The following is a 25,700-nucleotide window of genomic DNA, read 5'->3' as shown; positions in this document are numbered from 1 at the left end:
TAGAATATTATACAATTGAACAATTAGAATGTCAAAATTACAAGATCTACAAGAAGAAATACTATAAATATCCTTAAATATGTAATAATATACAATGGTAGAAAATTAAATAATTATTCTCACAACAACAACAACAAAAAACGAAAAAAAAAAAAAAAAAAAAAAAAAAACAACACTGGAAGACCAAAACATACCAATCCATTATTTTACAAACATAAGATTTGTGGTGAGAGATACCAAAGCCATGCTAAAATGCTGTGAGAAAATGCAAGATATGAAAATTTAGAAGTTGCTATTGAATACGTTATAAATCGCAATGGTACATGTGCTTGAAGATCGGGACTCCAAACCGGGAGATTCATCCAACAATTGTTTTATTTGTTTATTCATCTGGTCCGTTCGTTCGTCCCACAGCTGCACCCTCGTTCCCTAGAAGCTCCCCGAATGTTCTCGCCGCCGTTCCCAATCCACAAGGTCGCGACTCCTCTCTTCTGACCGGCGCTTCGATCCTCGCGCACTCCCTTCGTTCTGGAATTTGCGATTCCCATCCTTCCGATTTTGCTGCTTCTCTTCATTTTAGCTCTCGTTTCATCATCGTCACTGTGCGCTTTTTGGCAGTTTGGCTCTCCCGCTTCGTTAGCCGGAGAAGGGAATTGCGAAGCTGATTGACGTCGCTGCATCGCATCCAGGGCCGTTCTGCTGTGCGGTATCCTCAATCACGCCCGCAGGTGAGTGTATGTATCAGTGCAGGTTGTGTGGCGGGTCCCGTTGCCTGGTGATTTCTCCGCGACGAATTTGGTGTTGGTAATGGTCCGTCTGGTGCAGTTTGTTTGTTCGTTCGTGTATGTGGTTATTGATGCTGCGGGAATGGAAGTAGAGGACGAGGAGGATCGAGCGCCCAGGGCTTTAGGTTGGGCCGCGGAGGTGGATTGTTAGGGTCGCGGGTGATCTTCGCGGGTTCAATTTGGGAACCCGTTTGGAGAATTGATACTTGGGGTGCGATTTGTGTGCGCTTTGGGGGGCCGTCGAAGGGCAGCGGATTGCGGTCCGTGGTCCGAAGGATTGACGAGAAGCGATGTGAATCTGGGCGCGGCATCGATCGGGTGTTTGTGTGTTGCGGTTGGGCGTGGGTGTCGCAGAACACGCAGCAGATTGGGTGGGTTGGTGTCGTCAGAATTTGACGCAAGCGTGGGGTGGAAAGGGTCTGGTTGCGTTAGCGTTTAGCGTGGGCACAACGGTGGGTTGGATGAGGTACGAGTGAGCGCCCGAGTTAAGAGTGTTCTTGAAGGAACGCTGAGCACCGGGCATGTCGTGGGAAGCGGCCAGGGGTGGTGCGCAATCCCGTTTGAGCTACGATGAGTGTTGGGGGGGGGGGAGAGCACGAGTGGGCGCATAGGTTGTCGTTGAGTTTGGTGGCAAAGTTGTAGCAGCGCAGCTTTGTCAGGGCGTGACGCTGGGAGACTCCGTGGTCGGCAGCATTTTAGGATTGCAGCGGCGTTTAGGGTATGTGGGCGCTGGTGGGTCGGGCAGGGGGTTCCGAGCCGCGGAGCCCTGTTGCGCAGCATGGCGTCGATTTGCATGGAGCAAAGGGTGGGCGAGCGGAGTACGCCGCAGAGGGGTTGGCCGTTGTGGTCGGTCCAGGGTTGGTCTCTCGCCCACGGCGGTGTCGATGTGGAGCCCACGCCTACATTGTGCGGCGTGAGTGCGTCCCGGTCGAGGCTTGGTGGTTGTCGACGTCGGAGAGGGCGATCGCAAGTGTCGGTGGTTCCGACGATTTGGTGGTGGGGTCACGAGTATGTTTGGTCACATTGGCATGGGGAAGCACGGTGGTGGCGGAACCGGAGGTGGTAGGCGGACAAGGAATTCTGAACGCGGTTGATATGTTGGGTGGGTGTGTGCAGGGATCCGGTGACCGTTGTTGGTGGCCATGGCGGAGCAGCGCGTGAAATTGAGGAGCTCGGATGACGAGATGTTCGAGGTGGACGAGGCGGTGGCGTTCGAGTCACAGGCGGTGAAGAACATGATCGAGGACACGGGCAAGGACGCCGTGATCCCGCTGCCCAACGTGTCGAGCAAGATCCTGGCGAAGGTGATCGAATACTGCAAGTACCACGTGGATAATCAGAAGGGGGCGACGGATGACAAGCCCGCCGCTTCGGAGGACGACATCAAGGCGTGGGACGCGGACTTTGTGAAGGTGGACCAAGCTACGCTGTTCGACCTGATCCTGGTAAGTGATGTGCATGCGACCCTGTTTGTTGCGTGCAGGGCGGGGGATGGGGTGCATCCCAGCGGGGGCGGAAGCGCGATGATGGCGCGTGCAACGTTTGTGGGGCGAGAGAGGAGGGGGTGACTTGGGGTGAGGAGTTGTGCTGACGTCGGGGTGGTGAATGATGGGAACAGGCAGCGAACTACTTGAACATCAAGAACCTGCTGGACTTGACGTGCCAGACGGTGGCGGACATGATAAAGGGGAAGACGCCGGAGGAGATCAGGAAAACGTTCAACATCAAGAACGACTTCACTCCGGAGGAGGAAGAGGAAGTGAGGAGGGAGAATCAGTGGGCGTTCGAGTAGAGTGTGCCGTGATAAGGCGGATAGTAGTAGCAGGCGGGTTGCAAAGCACGATCTGGGCCTGACAGTGACAGTTGAGCAAGCGCAGTCCAGAATGCTGGGCTGGGCGTTTGTGCACACACGAGGGACCATGAACTGATGGGACTAGAGGAAGTGTTGTATGAATGAGGGAGGCTAGAAGAAACTGTTTGATATTGCCTATCTTCCAGCATTACCGGCAGAGTGGTGCGGACATTATGGTATGTTAAGATGTTTTGGCGATGAAGAGTTGAGTCATCGTGAGTAAGCAAAGAGTGCGCATCCAAGTGTGTCGGGGTGGCCTACGGGCTGGGATGCATGAATGCATAGTACCCATTTCTTTCGAGGATGGTAGTCATGGATGGCCGTGGCGTGTGGTTGTGGGTGCAGTTGCAAGCTGTGTTTTTGCGGTGAAAAGGGGAGTGGAGTAGTTGAGGTGATGGGTGAGCTGGTGGGTTGAATGCGCTTTGTGAACGTGGGATGGAAGGGTACGATTTACTGTGGGTGGGTGCGTGGGAGGAGGGTTTGTGTTGTGTGGTTGTGTGTGTTTGTGTGTGTGTGTCGTGGACCGGCACCGGTTTTGGTGTGAGTGGTATAGTGTGGAGCGTGTGTGGTCGAGATGTGCAGAGAGTAGATGAAAGGACGTGCGAGGATGTTGGAGCAATGCCCCGACGAGCGTGGATCGCATAGCGGAATGGTGGATATCGTTGGGTGAGTAGGTCGGTGTATGTGAAAGGGAGCGGGTCTTGGTGCACGGGAGTGCGCGTTGGGTGTGGGAAGGCGCGATGGGATGGGCTCGAGGTGGGAGGTCGGAGGGGTCCTCCTGTGGCAGGGAGGCAAGGAGGCGTGAGCATGGGTGGGGTGTGTTGGGCGTGGTCAGGAGTGGGAATCTTAGTGGAGTGCATCGTGTGGGCGATGGCCGGGGCAAGTGAGTGGGGGTTGCGGTGAGTACGAAGTGAGGATGCGTTCGGGTTTGCGAGGCGGTGATGCTGAGTTAGCAGGGGACAGCATTTGAGTTATTTGGTGCGGGTGAGGTCGGGGTGGCAGAAAGCACGAATGTTGATAGCGTAGAAGTTGGATGGAAGTACATGGTGGGTAGGGGTGTATCAGAGTGTGCTATGGAATGCTGTTTTGAGTGACATGGGGATGTTATTGGATGCTTTGATTGGCAACGTGCTATCGGGTGCTGCGATTGAGCAGATTACGGTAGTTGTGGAGATAGTTTGAATGATGCAATCAGAGTTCAGGGATGCGACATTCACGGTGTCGTGTCGTGTCGTCTTGTTTCTTTTTTTCGTCTGACGAGTGCCGAATTTGCGTGTTTCTGCAGTAAATATCTGGTTGCACAAAAATTGTAGGAGAAGTTTTTACAAACACATGGTAGATGCAGAAGCATCTGTAGGCACTTGTAGAATCAATTTGTAAGTACAAAGTGGTTGGAATGTTTCACCAATAGGAAACAGCGTCACAGCATGTGTTTGTTTGTTCTTGCTTTTTGTTATCTGTTTTTATGTAGTCGTGTTATTGAGGTGTTTGCGTGGAAACAAAGTTTTTTGCTCAAATATGTGGATTAAGTTGGGAATGCTAGAGAAGTGAAATCTTGAATGAATTCGATGTAATGGCCATATTTTGGTGTGTATGAGTTGAATCCACTTCCATCCTTTGGAAGAAGTGAGAAGCGTTTTGATGGAAGTATTCCAAGTATTTAGTTATGTTTGATATCTGACAAATTTGAAGTGTTATTTCATTTGGGACACGTTATTTGAGTGTAAAATTTCTTCGGAACAAACCTGAAGTTAAATTAACCTCGTGGTTATTCTCAAAATTGAATTTGGTTATTTTAGTTTTAGTTTTACTGAAAAGGAACACACTTCACAATTGTTTATTTGTAAAGGTTGGGTATGAATTTCCTGGTTTATTTTGGACGTTGGGTTTAAGTGGGTCTTTTATTGTTTTCATATGTCATTGCATTATACAATATCGTTAAGTATCTTGATGAAATTTTTATTGTATTTAGAATTTTAAAAATCCAAAAAATTCAATTTTAAATCTCTTTGTATTTCTTGCCATGATTCATTAGTTAATTGACTTTGGTAATTTTTCGTATATGCTAGGGGAGTGCAATTACAAGTGCTAGGTTTAATTGTAGTTATAGGCAGTGTATTTAATTAATAGTATGAGAATTGTCCTAAATTTTAGTTCTCTTACATGAAATCTTCTTCCTATTATGATTTCTATATACTACACTTTTGCACTCTATTGTTACACTGTAAGTAATGGCATTTTCAAAGTTTTTATCACTTATGCCCAAATGTTAATTAATATAAGTTTTCTAGAGGTTTTTTCCAATTTTTTTTCTAAATTGTTTTTCTTAAATACTTTTCTAATTTAGCAAGGCATGCATCAATGCTTGGAGGAGTTTGGTTACTTTCTGCAAAACCTACAATTACAACACAATTAAATAGAAATTCAATTTTGACACATTCCAGAGGGTTATCAATCTCCACCGTTGTTAATTCTATAAGCTTAGTGTATTTGATGTAACTTCTATCATATCCTTGGAACAGTTTTCTCTCCGTGCTTGTTTTGTGAGATAGAATTATTTGTGTGTTTTTTTTGTTTTTGTTCTTGTTTTTTGTGTTTTTGTGTTTTGTGTTTTGAGTTTTTTTGTGTTTTTGTGTTTTTTTTTTTTTATGCCTTGCAATACAAAAGGATCATTTTTGTTTCTTCAATTTTTGTATGTTAAGCCAATATCGTCTCTATGCTCATAGATCTATGTCCCTCATGTTTTAAGTCTGCAATGATTACTCTTTGCATTAATTTCTATATTAATCCTAATGCTAACTTCAAAAGTTTCAAACTTTAATTTAGCTCCCAACATTAGTCTTGACTTTCAAATTTATCATTCATAGATGTTAGATATACCTTCTATTAGTTTCCTAGTGTTGCCTATAACTAAAATTCAACTTGAAAGTGTGTGGTGCAACTCCTTGCTATGTCTATAACACTGGACGTTCTCAGAGCTCAACCTCAAACTTTCATGATGATGGTTTGTGAACCTATTAAGTGTACTATACTATGAAGAGTGTAATCAATTTAGGTAGTAAAAGTCTGTACGACATCAGTTTTGTTCCATATTTGTGAAGGTCTCTTACAGAATGTGTGATTTACTGCACTCTATACAAAAGTACACATGCACGCATTAACATATCAGAGTGCAGGTGAAGGTGATGATGGCCATGCTGAAATAAGATGGGGTTTGAGATATGACTGAAGACTGGGACTTTGGACATTACTGTAACTGAAAGCTAGATGTCAGCAAGATGACATATTATTAGTGATTATGGTAAAGGAAGGAGCTATAGCTGTTATGGTTTGTGTATAGGTTGATTTTCGCTTGAAGGTTGTGTAAATTGCTAGTGGTAATTGACATTGCGTGGGATTAGGATGGAAGGGAGGCTCATAGTCCGGCGTTGAACGAGTTTCGGAAGTGGAATGTGATATTTTTTTCGCTGCTCATTTGTACGAATAGTCGTTGGCATCGCTCGGTGTTAGTGGTAAGTCCCCTGCAAATATTGAAAGTGGAATAGACTATATTTTTCATCTTTGATCAGGACACTTCCGACATCGCTTGCACTTCGATTAATGTGTGTAGGTCTGTTTGAACATCACCAATCTCAAACTGTGTACTTGTTTGGTGTTGGAACATTGTTCTACTTTAACATACAATCCACTCTATCAGTACCTCTCATCACTGTAAAGCAGACGGAATTTTTCGAAATAGACTCCTTTTCAAATACATCTAGCGTTGATTGGATAAATACGCGGTACTTCAATCGACAGTACATTGCCAACCGATTAGGACGCACACGTCCAGCCGCTTGAATTTTTTAAGATATAATCCAAGCACTGAAAAAGTTGCAAGTACATTGGCTCGCTAATTGCAATGAAGACCGCTGTATTATTATCACCATGATGAGAGATATTGGGGAAAGTGAAGTTGTCACTTACATTAAGTCTAGAAAGATTGGCATGTAATATCCTCAACACCGAAGAATAACAGAACACGAAAATCCTACCCAACCAGGAGGACCTCCACAAGTTTCATTGCAATTCACAAATTGCCTGGGTAAAACCAAAACTTTAATCCATTTCTTTACTTTGCTCTGGGTTGAGAAGCAATGTACTCAATAGCATCGGCACACGAAGTGATCTTGTCCGCATCAGCATCGGGGATCTCAATTGCAAATTCCTCTTCAAAGGCCATGACAACCTCTACAGTGTCCAAGCTGTCGAGTCCCAAATCGTTTTGAAAATGTGCATTGGGAGTCACCTATTCCAAACACACAATGATATTGCTTAGCCGCTTTATAATACGTATAGTGGTAATTAGGTTTTGGTGTGAGAAACATTAAAAAAATTCTTCAACACAGTACTAGGAGACCGTTGCTCATAGTTTCAATCCCACATCTCGAGCCATATAGAAAAATGACGTCACGAGCGATGATCACTACAAACTGGTCATGCTCTGGAGTCACACCACCAGTGGCAGCCAAGAGGACACAGCTGAAGAGAATTGTTGGTGGACAAATTCTTGGTTTCGAGCTTCCTACCCTAAAGGCATAATAATGTCATACCACATAAGATTTCACAAGAATTATAAAAGCACGTGAGTTTTCTTCACGTGTATTCAATATCATTCCATATGAAAGCAGTTGACCCTCTGATCACGAGACGATACCTTAGCGCTATCCACTTTCTGCATTTTCTTGACAACACTCAAAACGCGGTCGGTAACGACGTGCTTGTCCAAGTACGTCCCGTGGGCCTCAGCGGAAAATAGCCGAGAGGCATTGGTAACAACAGGAGCTTGAACCCATGGTGCGGTCACTCCCACTCGCATGCGCTTCAACACAGCAGCCCGCACAGCCTGCATTTTGATCTCCTTGTAGCCGGATTCAGCTCCTTGAACTAGATTTGAAAAGAAAAATCCTACGCATCACACAATGGCCCCGAAATATGAATAACCATGATTGCACCAATACGACAAAATTTAGACACAGAAAGCGCTCACATAAAAAGATTGACGATCGAATTAACAATGCAAAAATTGCCGCAAAAAGGCGGCACAATCAAAACCCAACCCTGATTCGACAAATTGAACTCCCTTCTTTCAATCCGCTCCAAACTCAAACGCCTAACACGACCAACTGTCGGCCACTTCAACACCTTAAGACCAGAAATCCTCAGCTACAATGGAAAATGGCAAAAACGCCAAACGAACCTAAAATTAAAGTCCCTTCAGTTTCGACGCTTTCTACTTGTCAGCAATCTCTAATTACCTCCACAAACCACCAAAAGCTACAAATAAATGCTCGAAATGAAGTTGGGAAAGTGAGGAGAAAGATGGAAGGACCCGATGCCGCACACAATGAATGGGGCAGGGAAGCAATCGCACCGATTGCGAGACGAACCTGCTAGTCCGCGGAGGTGAAGTGAGAGTTTAGGACGACCTAAAAGCCCCAAGCGGGGTTTACGCTTCAATCTCCTGAGTTTACCGGCAATTCCCAGTTACCAACAGTGGCTGTGCCTTTCTGAGTTGGAGGGGTCACCGGTTGTTGTTCTGCTGCACGTGCGTTCGGGAGCTTGAGCTAATATTCTGATTTTTTTCACAATTAAGTAAAACATGGGCTGGTATCTTCCATCTAACTAAGGAAATTGGTACAAAATACACTTGCATTAAATGATAGTAGTAATGTTATTATTTTGGAATAGTGAAAACTATTTAAAGCCTAACCAATATTTTATAGTAGAAATATAAAACAATAGTATAATCTAAAAAAGAATACATTCATGGGATTCTTTGTCAAGGACAGAAATTGGAAGAAGATACATAAACTCATGGAATTTGTATCAAAAAGAAAGTGACAAAATAGAAGAAAATATGTATATTCAAGGAAGAACTAGAATGACTATTGCCAAAGTCTAGAAAACATAAGATTCTTGAAACTAGACTAAAAGCAAGAAAGGAGTTGACAAGAGTGAAGAAGGCCTCACTCTTGCCTCTATATATACTACTTAACTAAAAACTATGTGGCGACATGCTATAGGACATCTAATACATGTTCAACTTATAAAACACATGTCTAATTTGCAAAGCAAGTTTCCTAGGTGTGTGCCATATGTCCAACTTGTACTAAAAGTGGTCAACATGTGGATACTTGGCTTCTTTGTTGGCCAAGTTTTCAACCTACTAATCACTTATAGACATGTATAAAGACAAAGCAGTATCTATGAAGCTTCTAAGAAGCTATCTACAAGATATTATCATATTTATCTACTTTGACTTACTTCTACATATTCTTCTTATTTAGATAATTATCAAGATAAATATGTATATTTGTGACATTATCCCCCTTTCTAGGGACGAGTTCCATAAGGAGCTGTCATTGTATGTTGATGAAGTCTAAGATGCATCGAATTGTATTTGTCACATATTGTGATCTTTGTTTCCTTTGAAGGTAGTTGATAGGTCCCTTCAACCATCAATAATGTCCCATACTAGGGCGAGAAGATCACCCTAATATTTGATCATTATTGAGGCCTTCATAACTTCGTTCAAACAAAACATTAGTAATACCATCAAGAGTAGTTCATACTTCCAAAAGTATTACTAAACAACAGGGATGCTTTCTAAGGTTGTGGTACCAAACGCGTTATATTTCACCATCTATTCAAGAAAAAATATATCGTTCTTAAAGATCTTCATTTCAATTTTGTAATCTTGAAGGTTGTGATAATCGTAATGTCTCGTCATGTAGCTCAGTAAATGATAGCTCTTGAGCTGAATCTGCTAGTTGTTGGTTCTCCATCTCCTAAGCATTAAAAAATCTAAAGAAACAATGATACAAGATAGAATGAAATCTCCATTGGGCTTGCTTTGCTTTATAGCAAAGAATTTCTTGACTCTTCATGTTGGTTTTGATGGATGTCGTTGATGAAAAGCTTTAACTTTAGTTGATGCATTTCCTAGATTCCTGGATGGCTCCCATATGCATTCATTAATGTCATATCCATGCCAATGTACTAGATATTTTAACCTATTTTGGTACCGCCTTGAATCTAAGACTTCTTCCACCTCAAATTCTTCATTATTGTCTACTTCTATAGAAAGTGGTGGCATTTGTCTCCTTCCTTATATATCCATTGTCTTGTATAGTTCAAGTAAAGATACATAGAATACAAGATGGATTTTCATAGAGTTTGGTAGATGTAATCGATAAGCAATTAGATTGATCTATTGACAAATGGGAAATGGTCCAAGCCTACGATAATTTAGCTTGTCACAAGGACAAATAGTTTTAATATTACGATGAAGTAACCATACTTTATCTTCCACATGAAATTGAGGTTGTTCCTTGCAATAGATATCTGCATTGATTTTTTATCATGCTTGAGATTCTTTTAATTGTACCTTCATTATTGCATATAGCTCTGACAATCAATTTGCCACATCTTTTGTTGCAAGATTATTAACTTTTGAAAAGTCAAAAGTGTCAAATCGTGGATGATAACCGTAATTGGCAAAGAAAGATGTTTCTTGAGTACAAGAATGTATCAAATTATTGTAAGCAAACTTTACCAATGGCAAAAGAATTGTTCAATCATCTTGTTGATAGTTGATGGTACACCTCAAATACTAATCTAAAATTTGATTTATCCATTTTGTTTGTCCATCAATTTAAAGATGGAAAGCCAAAGATAGTTTTATATCCATTTTCAATATCTTAAAAGAATTCTCTAAAAACTTGATAAAAACTATATTCTTTTATCTAATATAATATCCTTTGATAATCTATAATAGCGATAAATATTGTCAAGGAAGAATTTAGCTATTCCTTCACCTATGATAAATTTTGTACATGATAAAAAATGTGCCATCTTAGTGAAACGATCTACAATCACAAATATGAAATCATATGAACTTGAAATTGGAAGATTCATGATAAAATCTATAGAGACAAAAGACCATGGTTGTTTTGGTATAGGTAATGGTTGGAGGAGTCCATAAAGTCGATGACGAGAAGTTTTTGATCTTAAACAAATATCACATATCTACAAAAATTCTTTAATAGCCTTCTACATTTGAAACTACTAAAAATCTTTAGATATAAGCTCCAAAGTCTTATTATATCCAAAATGTCTTACTGCAGAGAAATTGTGATGAGCTTCAAGAGCACGTAATCATGCTTCTCCTTCCGGAATATATAAGTATCCTTTGAAATAGAGTAGGTTCTCTTTAAATTCAAACTCAAAAGTATCTTGAGACTTAGAGGAATAGTTTTTAATATCATGAATAAAAAACTCTGAGAACATACTTGCTTGGATCTGCTTGAAAAAAGTCAAATCAATAGTTAATATTGATTTCATTACTCCGAGATGAAATTATTCAAGCTTCAGTAAAATTATCTTTTGTTGATCAAAAGTTGATTTTCCTTCTTTTGATGTAAGATAAGAACATTTAGAAAAGACATTAGACAAATCTTATTGTTTTCTTGGCCAATAAGTGATATTGAACTCGAATCTTGACAAAGACATGCTCCAATGAGAATTATGACGATTCAAAATATGTACTAACATGAAATACTCAAGGTTCTTGTGATCCATATATATAGTGATTGGACTTGAAGCACCTTCTAAATAATGGTGCCATTCTTGAAAAGAATCCACAATTGCAAGAAGTTCTTTATCGTGGATCTCATAATTAATCTTGACTGCTGAAATTTTTTTTGAATGAAAAGCTATTAGATGAAGTTTGTCATCTAATCCTATTTATGAAAAGACTACATTTAAGGCAAAATTAGATGCATTTTTTTCCATAAAAAATTCTTTGGAGAAGTCAACGTAATATAAGATTGGTGCAAAAGTAAAAACTTTCTTCAAAGCTTAAAATGATGCTTTTACTTCTTTATTCTACTCAAGCTTGTTCTTATAAGTTAAGTGTGTAAGTAGCGTTGCAACTTAAGAAAAGTTCTTGATGAAGATCTGATAGTAATGGGCAAATCCCAAAAAACATTATACATCACTTATTGTTTTTGGAATCTTCTAATCTATGATTGTGTGAATTTTTTTAGGATCCATCATTAGACCATTGTTTGAAATGATGTTTCAACTTGAATAGTGTGGAATATACACTTTTCATCTTGGTATATAATCTTGCATCTCTAAGTTTTTGTAATACATGACAAACATGAACTTCATATTCTTCTGCATTCTTAAAGTAGATTAAAATGTCATCTAAGTAATAGACAACCAAATCATCTAGAAAGTCACAAAAAACATCATTCATAAGATATTGAAAAGCAATTGGTGCATTTGTGAGTCTAAAAGGCATGACATTATATTCAAAGTGTCCATACTTTGTTCGAAATGTAATCTTCTATTCATCTCTTTTTTTAATGTGTATCAAATTATACGCTCTTTGTAGATCTATTTTTGTATAGATCTTAGCTTGATTTAATTGATCAAGAAGTTCAGATATCAAAAACAAAGGATATCTATTCTTGATGGTAATCTAGTTGAATCCTCGATAATCCATACATATTTGAATTGAACTATCTTTTTTCTTTATAAATAAGTTAAGAGCTCTTGTAAGAGATTTTCAATGGCGTATGAAATTCTTGGCCAAGTTCTCATCAATATACCTCTTGAGTTCAAGTAACTCATTTTGTGATAAATTATAGATTGGACCAAATGGCGACTAAGTTCTTTCTTTAAGATTGATTCAGCAATCATATGGATGATGCTTCAAGATAATATCTGCATTCTTCTTCTCGAAAATATCTTTAAAATCTTAATATTGACTTGGAATTTCACTTGAAATCTTTCCATTATTTGAAATGGGTGTGGCATAAATAAAAAAAGATGATCCTTCTTTTATAGCATCTAAAAAAGCTTTTGCATATATAAGTACATGTTTGGCTATACTAGATTCATGGCTTTTTATTGGATTAGAAAAAAACTTAATGGTGTTTGAAAAAAAGTCAAGTTTACAAGAAATCTAATCTATCACAAGATTATATTTTTTTAGCCACGATAAACCTAAAATGATTGGATTAGAAGGAGATCTAATTATATTAAAAATTACATGACTATTATGACCATTTATTATTACATCTATAGAAAGTATTTCATGAGTAATATCTTTAAAAGATAATAAACGATTGTCTATGATTTCTACGTGTATGGGTTTAATTTTTTGTACTAAGTGTATATTATGACTTTTTATAAATTCTTCATCTAAAAAACAAGGTGAGGCTCCTCAATCTATTAAAATAGAGGCTTTGTGGTTATTAGATCCTAAATACACATCTATTATAAAACAAGGAGAGGGTTTTGAGGAAAGAATAGGACCTTTATTAGAAATTGTACAAGATTCCAACTGCATAGTTCCTATTGTAGTTGTACAAATTCATTTTCTCACATGTTTTCATCTTTGATAGCAGTACTCTTTATTTTATAGTTGCTTTATTTCTTTAGATAATATTGAGTAGTATGCTTAGCTTTTTCACAATATAAATATCGTCCTTTTTGACAACGATGAATCTTTTCTTATTCAGTAAGAGATTTAAAATGTATTGTATTAATTTGCATGTCTTCTACTTCCAAATTTTTAGATTTAAGAATTATTGGTGTCGTCATTAAATTATAATAATCTTGAGGCTTTCTTATGCAATTCTCAGATCGAAATTCAAAAAGCCAATTATCATATTTCAGAGTAAAATTAATTACTTGACTCAAGATTTGAGGATCAACTAATTTAAGCATCAATTTCTTTACTTCATATTATAATCCATAGAGAAATTAGTTGATGAGTGTTGCATCATCCTACTTGATATCTGTTGCTAATTATCAAAATTATGAAGCATATAATATCACTAATTGATTGTCTTGTCGTAAGATACAAATCTTGTTAGTTGCAATATAATTTGCATCATGTTCTCTATACATAGATCAAAACTCTGCTACTAATACTTTCAAATTATGCAATATTGCATCATGTCATTCAAGAAATGATGAAAATCATGATAAAACATAACTTGAAAGTAGTGCTTTAATAAACTTGACTTGTGATCTTTGAGTTAGATAACTTCGAGGTTGTAGTTCAATTATCAATTGTACCTGATTGATGAATCCTCAAAACTTAGATCTTATGCCATCAAACTTTTCAAGTAATCTAATTTTTGGTTTCTTGAAACTTAAATGATGTTCTGTTGTAAGAGTAGTAGTATGACTTAGTGTAGATGTTGAAGTAACTCCAATCATCTCTATATCTTCATTGCTTGATAATCTTATTGCTTCTTGTGGTGGTAGATTGAATTGATGTATTTCAAGCATTAATTCTCTCATTTGCTTTTGCATTTCAACCATTACATTCTTCATTTTAGGAAGCTCTGCCATGCTAGTACAATAAAAAAAAAATGTGTCTATACTTATAGAATATAATATTCAAGAATCATGAAAAAAAATTCTAAAAATAATATCAATTTAAAAGACAGTAATCCGCAACTTCTAATATGCTTATATCTTATCAAAAAAAAAGGAATAATCTACTTTTAATGAAGAAAGGACAAAACTCTAATATTGTATGTAGACTCTTATTAATTTGTCAAAGACACAAACTAAAAGAAGATACATAAACTCATAGAATTTGTATAAAAAGAAAAGTAACAAAATAGAAGAAAATATGTATATTCAAAGAAGAACTAGAATGGCTATTGCCAAAGACTAGAAAACATAAGATTCTTGAAGCTACACTAAAAGCAAGAAAGGAATTGACAAGATTGAAGAAGGCCTCACTCTTGCCTCTATATATACTACTTAACTAAAAACTATGCGGCGACATGCTATAGGACCTCTAATAAACATCCAACTTGTAGGACACATGTCTAATTTGTAAAGCAAGTTTCCTAGGTGTGTGCCATATGTCCAATTTATACTATAAGCGGTCAACATGTCGACATTTGGCCTCCTTGTTGGCCAAGTTTTCAACCTACTAATCACTTATAGGCATGTATAAAAGAAAAGCAATGTCTATGAAACTTCTAAGAAGCTATCTACAAGATATTATCATATTTATCTACTTTGACTTACTTCTATCTATTCTTATTAGCTAGATAATTATCAAGATAAATATGTATGTCCATGACATTCTTAAGGAGTTGAAATTGGTCTAAATATATTTTAAAAAAGAAATAAATCAAATAAATTTAATTAATTAATTAATTAATTTAAAAATATATTATCCAAAGTGAGTAAAATTATATGTATTTATGCATTTTTGTCAAAAAAATTTATTATTGATATTATGTTATATATATATATATATACATATATATTTATTTATTTAACAATCAATTTTCTAAAATTATTAATGCTTTTTGAATCTGCATTAATTGCATCTTTTCTCTAGCTTCTTCTTTTTATATTCTTTTTTTGTATTCTTTTTAAATTAATTCATTTATATAACCATGTTAATTTATTAATTTATTTTTAAATTAATTCATTTTCTATTTTTTAGAAAATATATTATTTTCATATCACTAGTTTTGATGTGTGTCTTGATTCTTTTTTTTATAACACTTATTTTTTTATATTAATCATTCTTCCAATTCTTATATGACTTTTGAGCTTTAATTTCTAAAACAAATTAATTTTTAAAAAATTTATATTTATATAAAAGCTTTCTTAAGTTTCCATCATGAACATAAAATGTTTTGTGGTTACTTCTTTCGTATACAAAAGATATTATATCTATTCTTAAATGAAAAATTATTTGTATATAATTATCAATTATGGAAATTTAAATATTTATTTATTTATTTATTTATTTATTTATTTATTTTTCATTATAGTTTTTATATTAATTTTGATTATTTTTTAAAAAATGTTGTGGATTTTTTTAAGTAATTGATTTTATAGTTATTTTCCTAATGAAAAGATTAAAAAAAAAAAAAGATGGCTAGTATTTATTAACATGATATTACATAATTTAACTAAAATTTATTTTATAAGTAATTTTAATATTTAGCTTGACTCCCATGAAAAAGTGTTATAATTATTTTAAGAACTAGTTCTTTTAATTTAATCTTAAAATTTTTATTACAAAAAATAAATAATAATCTACATTTAATTTTATCTTATATTATTATATCATTTAAAGTTACATATTTTTTTACATCAATATTTGTAATCATTTTAATTAATAAATATTTTGAATTTTTGATATTTTTTTTTATAATGAATTGATCTGTATTAGTGATTTATTCATTCTATCTAAATGATCAATTATCAAATAATATCTTAATTACAAGTTAAAAATATTACTTCTAAATATTATATCTCTTTTTAAATATAATATATTAGTTTTAATCATCTTTTTATAAATTATATAATATTTTATATTTGAATTATTTAATGTTTTATATTTGAATTATTTAATATATAAGTTATTTATTATTTATGATTTTATTTATAATTTATAATATTTTTATTTTCATTTTATATATTATAAAATTAAAGACCTTAGAAGTTATATATAAAATTTTCTATTGCATATAATTTTGTTTTATAAGTAAATTGCTTTGATTGGTTTTAATAGGATTTATTATTTTTTGAATTAATTGATTATATTCTTCTATTTGCATACTTTTAGTTTTATAATTTTTTAAATTTATATTTACTTTGAATAATTTATCAAACTTTGAATATATATATATATATATATATATATATTTAAATCATTAGGATATATTTTATTGATTAAAAAGTTATTAAAGAAAAAGAACTTTGAAGTCAACAACACATAGCATCAGTAATATTGCTCTCAAAGAGAGTATGAAATAAGATATTTCTTACTTCCAACATCTATTATTTATAGGAAGTAGCTGTTGCTCTAATGGACAACTTCTATCATTTGTTAAATACATCCATCAAATATTTTACTAAGACTATCTTTTGTTATCTTATCTACAATAAAAATATGACTTTAGCATATTTTTTATATTCTTAAGTTCTTTTATCCGTTCATCTACTTTATTCCTTGGCCTTCTTATATACTAAGAGCCAACCCTTTAATCAATGGCAACTTATTTAAAGTAATATCTTCTACAATGTAACTTATCATATTTTTTTATTTACTTATTTATTTTAACACTCCTATTTTGCTATTGGTTAAAGGCTTTTAATCCTAATGCCTTAGTCAATATGTGATGCCTATTTTTTACTAATGCGCTTTTTAACAAATCAATAAGCATGTCTTCTATTATACAATACTTCATATCAATCACTCCCATTTCAATCTTCTCTTTTATAAAGTGATATTGAATGTTAATGTTCTTAATCCTTGAATCATGCTTTGGATTCTTTGCAAATGCAAGACATCCTTGATTGTCATACTCTATTGAAGTTGATTCCATTTATACTACTCCAATGTCTTCTTAAAGTTATCTTAGCTATATTACTTCTATTGCATCATGACTTGCTACCATGTACTTGGCATCCATTGTCGATCTTGCAATTAAGAGTTATTTCTTTTAATTCCATGAGATAGCTCCCACTCCAACAAAGAACATATATTCCTTTGTTAATCTTCTATCATTTGTATTTCTAATCCAATCAGCATTATAATAACCATATAAAGTAATGTTATCACTTCCAAGGCACAATTTGAAATACAAAGTGCCTTTTAAGTACCTCATGATCTTTTTGATGGTTTTTCAATGGATTGATTCAGCCTTTGATATGTGTTGGTTCATAATACTTTTTGCATATGCAAGATCCAACCTTGTACCAACCATTGCATATATAAGTGAGTCCACTATTGCCTTATATGAAATACCTCATATTTGATCTTTAATTTTAGCAAATTCTTCATTTTTGAGCTTCATCAACTTTAAATTTACCTCCAAAGATGTACTTATAGGCTTACATTCTTTTATGTTGAATCATTTCAATATTTCTTTAATATACTTACTTTGACTCATTATAATGGTCTTTTTAGCATGATTTCTCACAAACTCCACTCCTAAAAAATAATGAAGCTCTTCCAAATCTCTCATCTCATATTCCATTTCTAACTTTATCTTCAATCAATCCATCATTTTTAATGTATTTGTTAAGATGATCAAATCATCAGCATAGAGAATGACAATTAATATGAATTTACTTAATTACATCATATATATGAAATAATAAGCTTTACTTCTTTCAAATCCTTCATTTAAGAAGAATGTGTCAATTTGTTGATATTATGTCCTTGGTGATTGCTTAAGCCTATACAAAGATTTCTTCAATTTACAAAAAACATGTTGTTTACCATCTTTAATAAATCCTTGAGATTGATCTATATAGATTTCTTCTAATTTTCTATTTAAGAAAGCCGTTTTCACATCCATTTGATGCATTTCTAAGTCCATTACTGCTCCAATTGCCACAATGGTTTTAATAGTGTTGAATTTCACCATGGGAGCAAATATCTCATTAAAATCAATACTAATAACTTGTGAGTAGCCTTTGGCAACCAATTTAGCCTTGTATCTCAGAATATTATCCATTATATCCTTCTTGGTTCTAAATACCTACTCATAATTAATTAAAGATTGATTTGGTGGAAGTTGAATCATCTTTCATGTTTTATTATCGATGAGTGATTTTTATTATTCTTCCATAGCATTTTCCTACTTCATAGCATTCATGGATTTTATTGCATCAAAAAAATTCAATGAATTAGCAAAGAGTGAAATATTGACATGTTTTTCACTTATTTGAAGAAAGATGTGATTCATCCACCAACCACGAAGTTTTTTTTTTTTTTTTTTTTTTTTTTTTTTAATCTTTCAAAAGATATCTCCTTTCATTTGATGAAGATTCACTCTCTTCCACTTCAAGGTCTCTTGCAACCTTCTTCTTTCTTAAAGCTTATTTCTTTACAATTAATGATTGATACTCCTCATCATCATCATTTTTAACATCTTCATTGTCTTTACTATTGGTTCTATCAATTGTAGACACACTTTGATCTACCTTCTTTGGCTCTTCATCTTCACTTATGTCTTTACCATCTTCATTGTTATCATCTTCTTCTTTTTTTTTTGCCAAAATTAAAAATATATCCACAAATACACAATTACTCTCATTTGAATACATCTCTAAGTGCTCATGAGTACTATTATGCACCAAAAATTCTACATCATGACTCTTGATGATGTTCTTGGTTTCTAAACACATAAGCCTATATATCTTGGTACTTTCATAATATCCAAAAAATAAATATTTTATACTTTTTATATCAAGTTTGGACCTCATAAAATCTAGTATTTTTATATAAGTAATGCATTCAAAAATCTTTATGTCTAAAATACAAGATTTTTTGCCACTCTAAGCTTCTTATAGAATCATTGATGTAAGTGTACTAATATGACACCTATTCTTTGTATATACTACTATAATTATAGATTCTATTCAATATTCATATCTAAAATTTTGTACTTGAAGCATATTCCTTATCATCTCTACAATGGTACAATTTATTCTTTTAACAATTCTATTTTATTGTAAAATATAAGGAATAGAGGTTTGTCTTCCAATGCCTTGGATCTTTAAAAATTCATGAAATTTTTTTGACATATATTCACCTCTATTGTCTATATACAATATTTTGATCTTGCACTCACATTGCTTTTTTACAAGGGCCTTAAATTCCTTAAATCCTTAAAAAACAGTCACTCTTGGCTTTAAGAATGTAAATCCATACCTTTTAAAAAATCATCAATAAATGTGAAAAATTATTTTTCTCCTCCAATTAATGGCATCTTCATTGGTCTATAAATATTAGAATACACATTCTCCAACAATTTGGTAGTATGTATTGAAACTTCTCTAGGAAATGAAGCCCTTTGTTGTTTGCCTTGAATACAATCTTTACAAGTGTCATATTATTGTGGCTAAATTGACCAAGATTCAAGCCACTTACCATTGATTGAAGCTCTTTCATGCTTTTGGCATTTAAATAACCAAATTGTTGATGCCAAATTTTAAACTTGTCTTGATTTTGTGGAAACTGAGCAAATACCGTCACTTTAATTTTATTCATCTTCTTACAATTGATAAAGTAGAAGTTACCATCTCTCAAACCTTTGGCAATATTTCCTCCACCCAATGTCTTCACAAAAAATCCATTCATATCAAATTAAATCTTATAACAATATAATGTAAGTTTGCTCACTAAAAAAAGATTCTTCTTCATTTTTGGTACATGTAGGACTTCTTTCAATCTAATCTTCTTCATTAGGTTCTTCACAATGATCTCCACTACAATAGAGCCAATTCCAATGGCTTATACCATACCATTGTCTACCAATGAAACATTTATTGCTGAAATTTCTTCATAAGTATCAAATGAATATTTATATGGTATCATGTCCTTAGTAGCATCCAAATCTATAATCCTCTTGGACATAGCAATTATAGACGCTCCTTCACTTGCCATGAAAGCATAATCATCTCTACCAAAATTATCTCTAGTATTGTATGCATTCTCCGTATCTCCTTTCTTAGCTTTGTAGTAATTTTTAACAAAATAAGCTGATTTTTTATAAATATTGTAATTTTTTATGTTACTTTTTAAATTATTATATTGGTAAAAATATCTACCTTTGCCTTGTCTTAAAAATAAAGCCAAATCATCATTTTGAAGCTATTTTTCTTTCTTCTTGGTCAATTCATGGATAAATCTTGATATGACATAATTCATGGTAAGCTCTTTCATATTGATAGACTCTAATGTGACAATGAGATAGTAGTAGGACTTAAAAAGACTCATGAGCAATGTCAATACAATGTCCTTATGATCAACTAGCTTGTCAATAATTGCTAGTTGATTTGCAAGTCTATTACCTTTTTGAAATGAGCTATGAGGTCATTTCTTTCTTCTATTTTTATTATTAAGAATTTCTTCTTTGTCTATAGAATATTGATAAGGTTTCTATTCTTACATATGTTGTAAAGAGTGTTCCATACTTTTTCTCATCCATTGTAAGTAATTACATGTGAAAAATTGGCATCATTTAAATTTGATAGAATCAAGCCAAAAGTCTTTTTTTCACAATGCATGTCATCTTTCTTCACCTTGACATGAGCATCATTGCTTGGAAGCTCATCACTTTCATCAACAATATTTCAAAAGTCTAGTGAAGCCAATAAAAGATCCATTTTTTTCTTCTAGTGGTAGAAATTATTATTTCTAAACTTTTCAATCACTATCAAATCTTTATTATCACTTAAAGCCATGTTTAATGAAGAGGTGTATCAAAAAAATCAAAAAAAGAGAAGATAAAGCTCTTTAAATAAAAAAAGGTCTTGTTACTTGAAAAATTTAAAATACCTCTTTTATGAGTAAACAAGTGATTTCATTCTTTAATCACTCTTAATTCTCATAAGAACACATTTAATCTCACAAATATTTTTTTATCACTATAAGAAAACCTCTTAAGAAATTTAACACACAAAAGAATAATACTAGTGCATCAATTATGTAACTTAGCAAAGAAATATAATATTAGTATTCTATAATATTATTCTAAGGTGATTGATACCTTCTAAGATAATAAATGTACTTAATAACAATTAAGAATAAAACTACATCAACAACTAGATGTAAAAGAGAGTTTACAAGATATCAAATTCTAATATCAACAACAACCATAAGATCTACTCCTGACAACAAGAAAACTTCAAAGAACTTTAAACTTCACAATTAAAGGTAAGTGGATCCATAATCTATTGAAGAAAAAGAACTTTGAAGTTATCAACACATAGCATTAGCAAGGTTGCTCACAAAAAGAATATGAAATAAGATATTTCTCACTTTTAATATCTGTTACTTATAGGAGGTGATTGCTGTCCTAATGGAAAACTTCCATCCTTTGATAAATACATCCATTCAATATTTTTAAAAAAAATTCATAGATATCTTATCTACAATAAGAATATATTTTTAATATATTTTCTATATCCTTAAGATCTTTTTTTTGTTCATCTACTTTATTTGTTGGCCTTCTTATATACCAAGAGTCAACCTTTTAACCAATAGCAACTTATATAAAATAATACCCTTTATAATATAACTTATTCTACTTTCATATTTATTTATTTATTTTTAATAAAAGTCTCATTATATTTTTTATTTTATTAAAAGGATTTTATTTTAGTTATTAAAAAATTTCATATAATTGATTATCACCATATATACACACACACACATATATATATATATATATATATATATAGATATAACTTTATTTTCTTCTATTAATTAAATTTAATTTAAAATTTAAAAATATATATATATATATATATATATATATATATATATAATTTTTATAATTTATATTTTTTTGTATTATTCAAATATCATCATTTAAACTATTATGACATAATTAAGTATTAAATAAAAAAATAGAATCTATTAAAATTAAAAATATAGATAGTATATTATATAAATCAAATAGTAATACAAAAAAATTCAAAAAATTTAGATATATGCTATAGGCTATTTTTTTAGTATTATTTCTTTGAAAATAGTTATTTCCTTTAAAATACATATTTAATTGAATTAAAATTTGCATAATTAAGCCTTATATGTAATTAACATAGTAAAAAGCCATTCTAGTTTTTTAGAAAGACTAGGAAACTAGAAACTCTTGAAACTAGACTAGAAATAAAAAATGACTCGATAAGAGTAAAAAAGGCTTCATTCTTGTCTCTCTATACATATTATTTATTTATAAGTTACATATTGACATTCTATACAACCTTCAAAATATGTCCAATTTATAAGACAAATATCTAACTTACAATACAAGTTTTCTATATGTGAGCCACATGGCCAACTTATACCACAAATCACCACTATATAGAACATGCGGCCAAGTTTTCAACCTATCAATCATCTATAGAAATTTATAAAGACAAACCATGTCTATGAAGCTTTTAAAATGCTTTTTTATAAGATATTATCAAATCTATCTATTTTTACATATTTTCATTTATTCATACTATTTAGATAATTATTTAAATAAATATTTTCGATCATGATATTATCTCCTTTTTTAATAATGAGTTCTATAAGAAATGGTCATCACATGTTAAAAAAGTTCAAGATGTAATAAATTATATTTGTCATATATTTTAATCTTTATTATTTTTAAAGATAATTGATAGGTCTTATCAATCATTTATAGTATTTTTTACAAAGATAAAAAGACCATCTTAATACTTCATCATTGTTGAGACCTTTAAAACTTCTTTCAAACAAATCATTTAGAATACTATTTTTAAGGAATCTTGAAGAAAGAAATCCTTAATACAATCTTATGTCACTCAAAAGAATTAGAAAGTCACTTGAAGTTGATATGGTATTAAACTAGAATGACTATTGCCAAAGACAAGAAGACTAATAAATCTTACAATAAGACTAAAGACTAAAAAGGTATTGATAAGATTGAAGAAGGCTTCACTCTTACCTCCATATATACTGATAACTAAGAACTACATAGCAATATCCTATAGGATCTCTAAAATATGTTGACTTTGCAAGACACATATCTTAACTTGTAAGGTAAGTTTTCTATATGTAAGCTACATACTTAGCTTGTTCCGTAAGCTAGCAATACATAGTTAATTTATTAACCAACTTTCTAACCTATCAATCAACTACAAATACATGCAAAGTCAAAGTAGCATGTATGAAGCTTCTAGGAAGCTTTTCTAAAAAATATTATAAAATAAAATTATTTATATTTACTTCTAATTAATCATATAGGTAAATATTAGAGTAAATATATATGTCCATTATATTGTCCTTCTTTTTAGAAATGAGTTCGACAAAAAAAGGTCTTCATATTTTGAAAAAATCTAAGATGTAGCAAATTGTATTTGCCACATACTTTGATCTTTGTTCTCTTTGAAGATGGTTGATAGGTCTTCTTAGCTATTGATAATGTTACATACTTAGGCACAAAGACCATCTTATTATTTAGTTGTTGTTAAAGCCATTGAACTTCCTTCAAAATAAAAATATTTGGAATATTGTCAAGAGTTTTTTCTACGTCTAATAAAATCACTAAACATCAAGAAACTCTTCTAAGATTGTGATACCAAACACATTATATTTTGTCATCTATTTGAGATAAGATATGTCATTTTTGAAGAACTTTATCTTAATTGCATCATCTTAAAGGTTGTAAGTTAAAAAATAAAAGATCTTGAATTAAATTTGTTGGTTGTTTATTTTTCATTTCTTTAATATCATAATATACAAAAGCTTCAAACAAGGATAGAAAGTAGAATGTTATCTTCTTTGGATCTTATTTCTTTTATAGTATAGATTTTCTATTCTTTATTTTGGTTTTGATGGATGTCATCGATAAAAAACCTCAACTCTCTTTGTTGCATTTGTAAGATTATTTCTTGGCTCCTATGTGCATTCTTTAATATTATATCTAAATCAATGAATAAGATATTCTAACCTATTTTGGTGCTGCCTTGAATCTAAGACTTCTTTCATCTTGAATTCTTAATTATTATCCACTTTTATAAGAGGAGGTGGCATTTATCTTCTTCTTAAGATATTCACTATCTTATATGGCTCAAAAAGAGATATATGAAATATGAGATAGATCTTTATAGACTTAGGTAAATGTAATTAATAAGCAACAAAATTGATTTGTTCACAAATAGAAAAAGGTTCTAATCCACGATAGTCCAACTTCTCACAAGTACAAGAAGTCTTGATATTACAATGGAATAATCATATTTTTTCATCCATATTGAATTATGGTTATTCTTTACAATAGGCATTTGTATTGATCTTTTGTCATTCTTGATCTCTTTTTAATTGTACCTTTATTGTTGCATGTAACTTTAACAAATGATTTGCCAAATCTTTTACTATAGGATTATTAATTTTTGAAAAGTCAAAAATATCAAGTCATGGATGATAGCCATAATTGGAAAAAAAAGATATTTATTAAGTAGAAGAGTGTATTGAATTATTGTATGCAAACTTTGTAAATGGCAAAAGAGTTATTCAATCATCTTGATGATAATTGATGATATACCTCAAATATTGCTCTAGAACTTGATTCACCTAATTTGTTTATCCATTAGTTTGAGGAAAAAAAGCTAAAGAGAGCTTTATATCCATCTTTAGAATCTTAAAAATAATTCTTTAAAATCTTAATATAAATTGAGTTTTTCTATCTAATATAATATGTTTAGATAATCCATGATAGCAATAAATATTGTAAAAAAAAAATTAGCCATTTCTTTACATATGGTAGATTTTATACATTGTTCAAAATGTGCTATCTTTATAAAACGATTTATTATCATAAGTATAGAATCATAAAAATTTGAGATTGGAAGATCCATACTAAAATCTATAGAAACAAAAGACCATAGTTGTTTTGAAATATGTAATGGCTAAAGAAGTCCATAAAGTTGATGATGAAGAATTTTGGATCTTAAACAAATATCTCATGATTTTAAAAAGTCTTTAATTGCTTTCAACATTTGAAGCTACCAAAAAATCTTTCAATGTTAGTTCAAAAGTCTTGTTGTATCTAAAATGTTCAGCATAGAGTAATTTAGACTATTTTTATTAAATTCAAGGAATAATATTGGTAGAAGAATATATATCAAGATGTAGCTTTGTTAGTAGAATCTTATCTAACTTATCAGATGCATTCAAATATACAACTTTTAAATGGTCTACATGTAATACATTCTTTGGCTATTCATTTTAAATGGATTGTGGATTTTGTTATTATGTCGATAGAACTATGAAAAATGAAGTATTTAATTTTGTCTTATAAAATTTTATCAAATTAAGTAGAAGACATAATATTAAGAATAAATTATATAAAAGAAATTTGCAAGTTTTTGCTTAAAGATGTTATTTGTCACTATGGATGTTGTGAGTGTAAATTTCACTCCTTAGCCCCAATTACAAGATGGCCTCAATTAAGAGTTGCTTGTAATTGGTGGTA

General features: G+C 32.5%; 2 protein-coding genes across 10 annotated transcripts; one reads left to right on the top strand and one right to left on the bottom strand.

Moving 5' to 3' along the window:
* Positions 1 to 614: 614 nt before the first annotated feature.
* LOC112273547 (SKP1-like protein 1A) lies at positions 615 to 2,865 on the top strand. Of its 3 annotated transcripts, none has more exons than XM_024502461.3 (3): positions 615 to 728; positions 1,902 to 2,230; positions 2,404 to 2,865. In XM_024502461.3, the coding sequence occupies exons 2-3, from the start codon at positions 1,928 to 1,930 to the stop codon at positions 2,575 to 2,577; spliced, it is 477 nt and encodes a 158-aa protein (XP_024358229.1). In that variant the 5' UTR covers positions 615 to 728; positions 1,902 to 1,927; the 3' UTR covers positions 2,578 to 2,865. The 3 variants fall into 3 exon arrangements, with proteins under 3 accessions (XP_024358229.1, XP_090101468.1, XP_024358230.1); XM_090245342.1 differs by having other exon boundaries at positions 615 to 804; XM_024502462.3 differs by lacking the exon at positions 615 to 728 and adding an exon at positions 1,017 to 1,156.
* Positions 2,866 to 6,533: 3,668 nt separating this feature from the next.
* LOC112273053 (acyl carrier protein 2, mitochondrial) lies at positions 6,534 to 8,137 on the bottom strand. 7 transcript variants are annotated; one of them, XM_024501391.3, is made up of 3 exons: positions 8,067 to 8,137; positions 7,334 to 7,584; positions 6,534 to 6,925 (listed from the first exon to the last, which is right to left on the bottom strand). In XM_024501391.3, the coding sequence occupies exons 2-3, from the start codon at positions 7,526 to 7,528 to the stop codon at positions 6,749 to 6,751; spliced, it is 372 nt and encodes a 123-aa protein (XP_024357159.1). In that variant the 5' UTR covers positions 7,529 to 7,584; positions 8,067 to 8,137; the 3' UTR covers positions 6,534 to 6,748. The 7 variants fall into 7 exon arrangements, with proteins under 7 accessions (XP_024357159.1, XP_024357163.1, XP_024357158.1 ...); XM_024501395.3 differs by having other exon boundaries at positions 7,737 to 8,086; XM_024501390.3 differs by having other exon boundaries at positions 7,877 to 8,086.
* Positions 8,138 to 25,700: the final 17,563 nt, after the last annotated feature.

Source organism: Physcomitrium patens, chromosome 20 (assembly GCF_059467195.1).
Source record: "Physcomitrium patens ecotype Gransden chromosome 20, ASM5946719v1, whole genome shotgun sequence".
Lineage (NCBI taxonomy): Eukaryota > Viridiplantae > Streptophyta > Bryopsida > Funariales > Funariaceae > Physcomitrium > Physcomitrium patens.
Note: the sequence above shows the minus strand (reverse complement) of the source record. Positions and strands in the feature narration are given on the sequence as shown.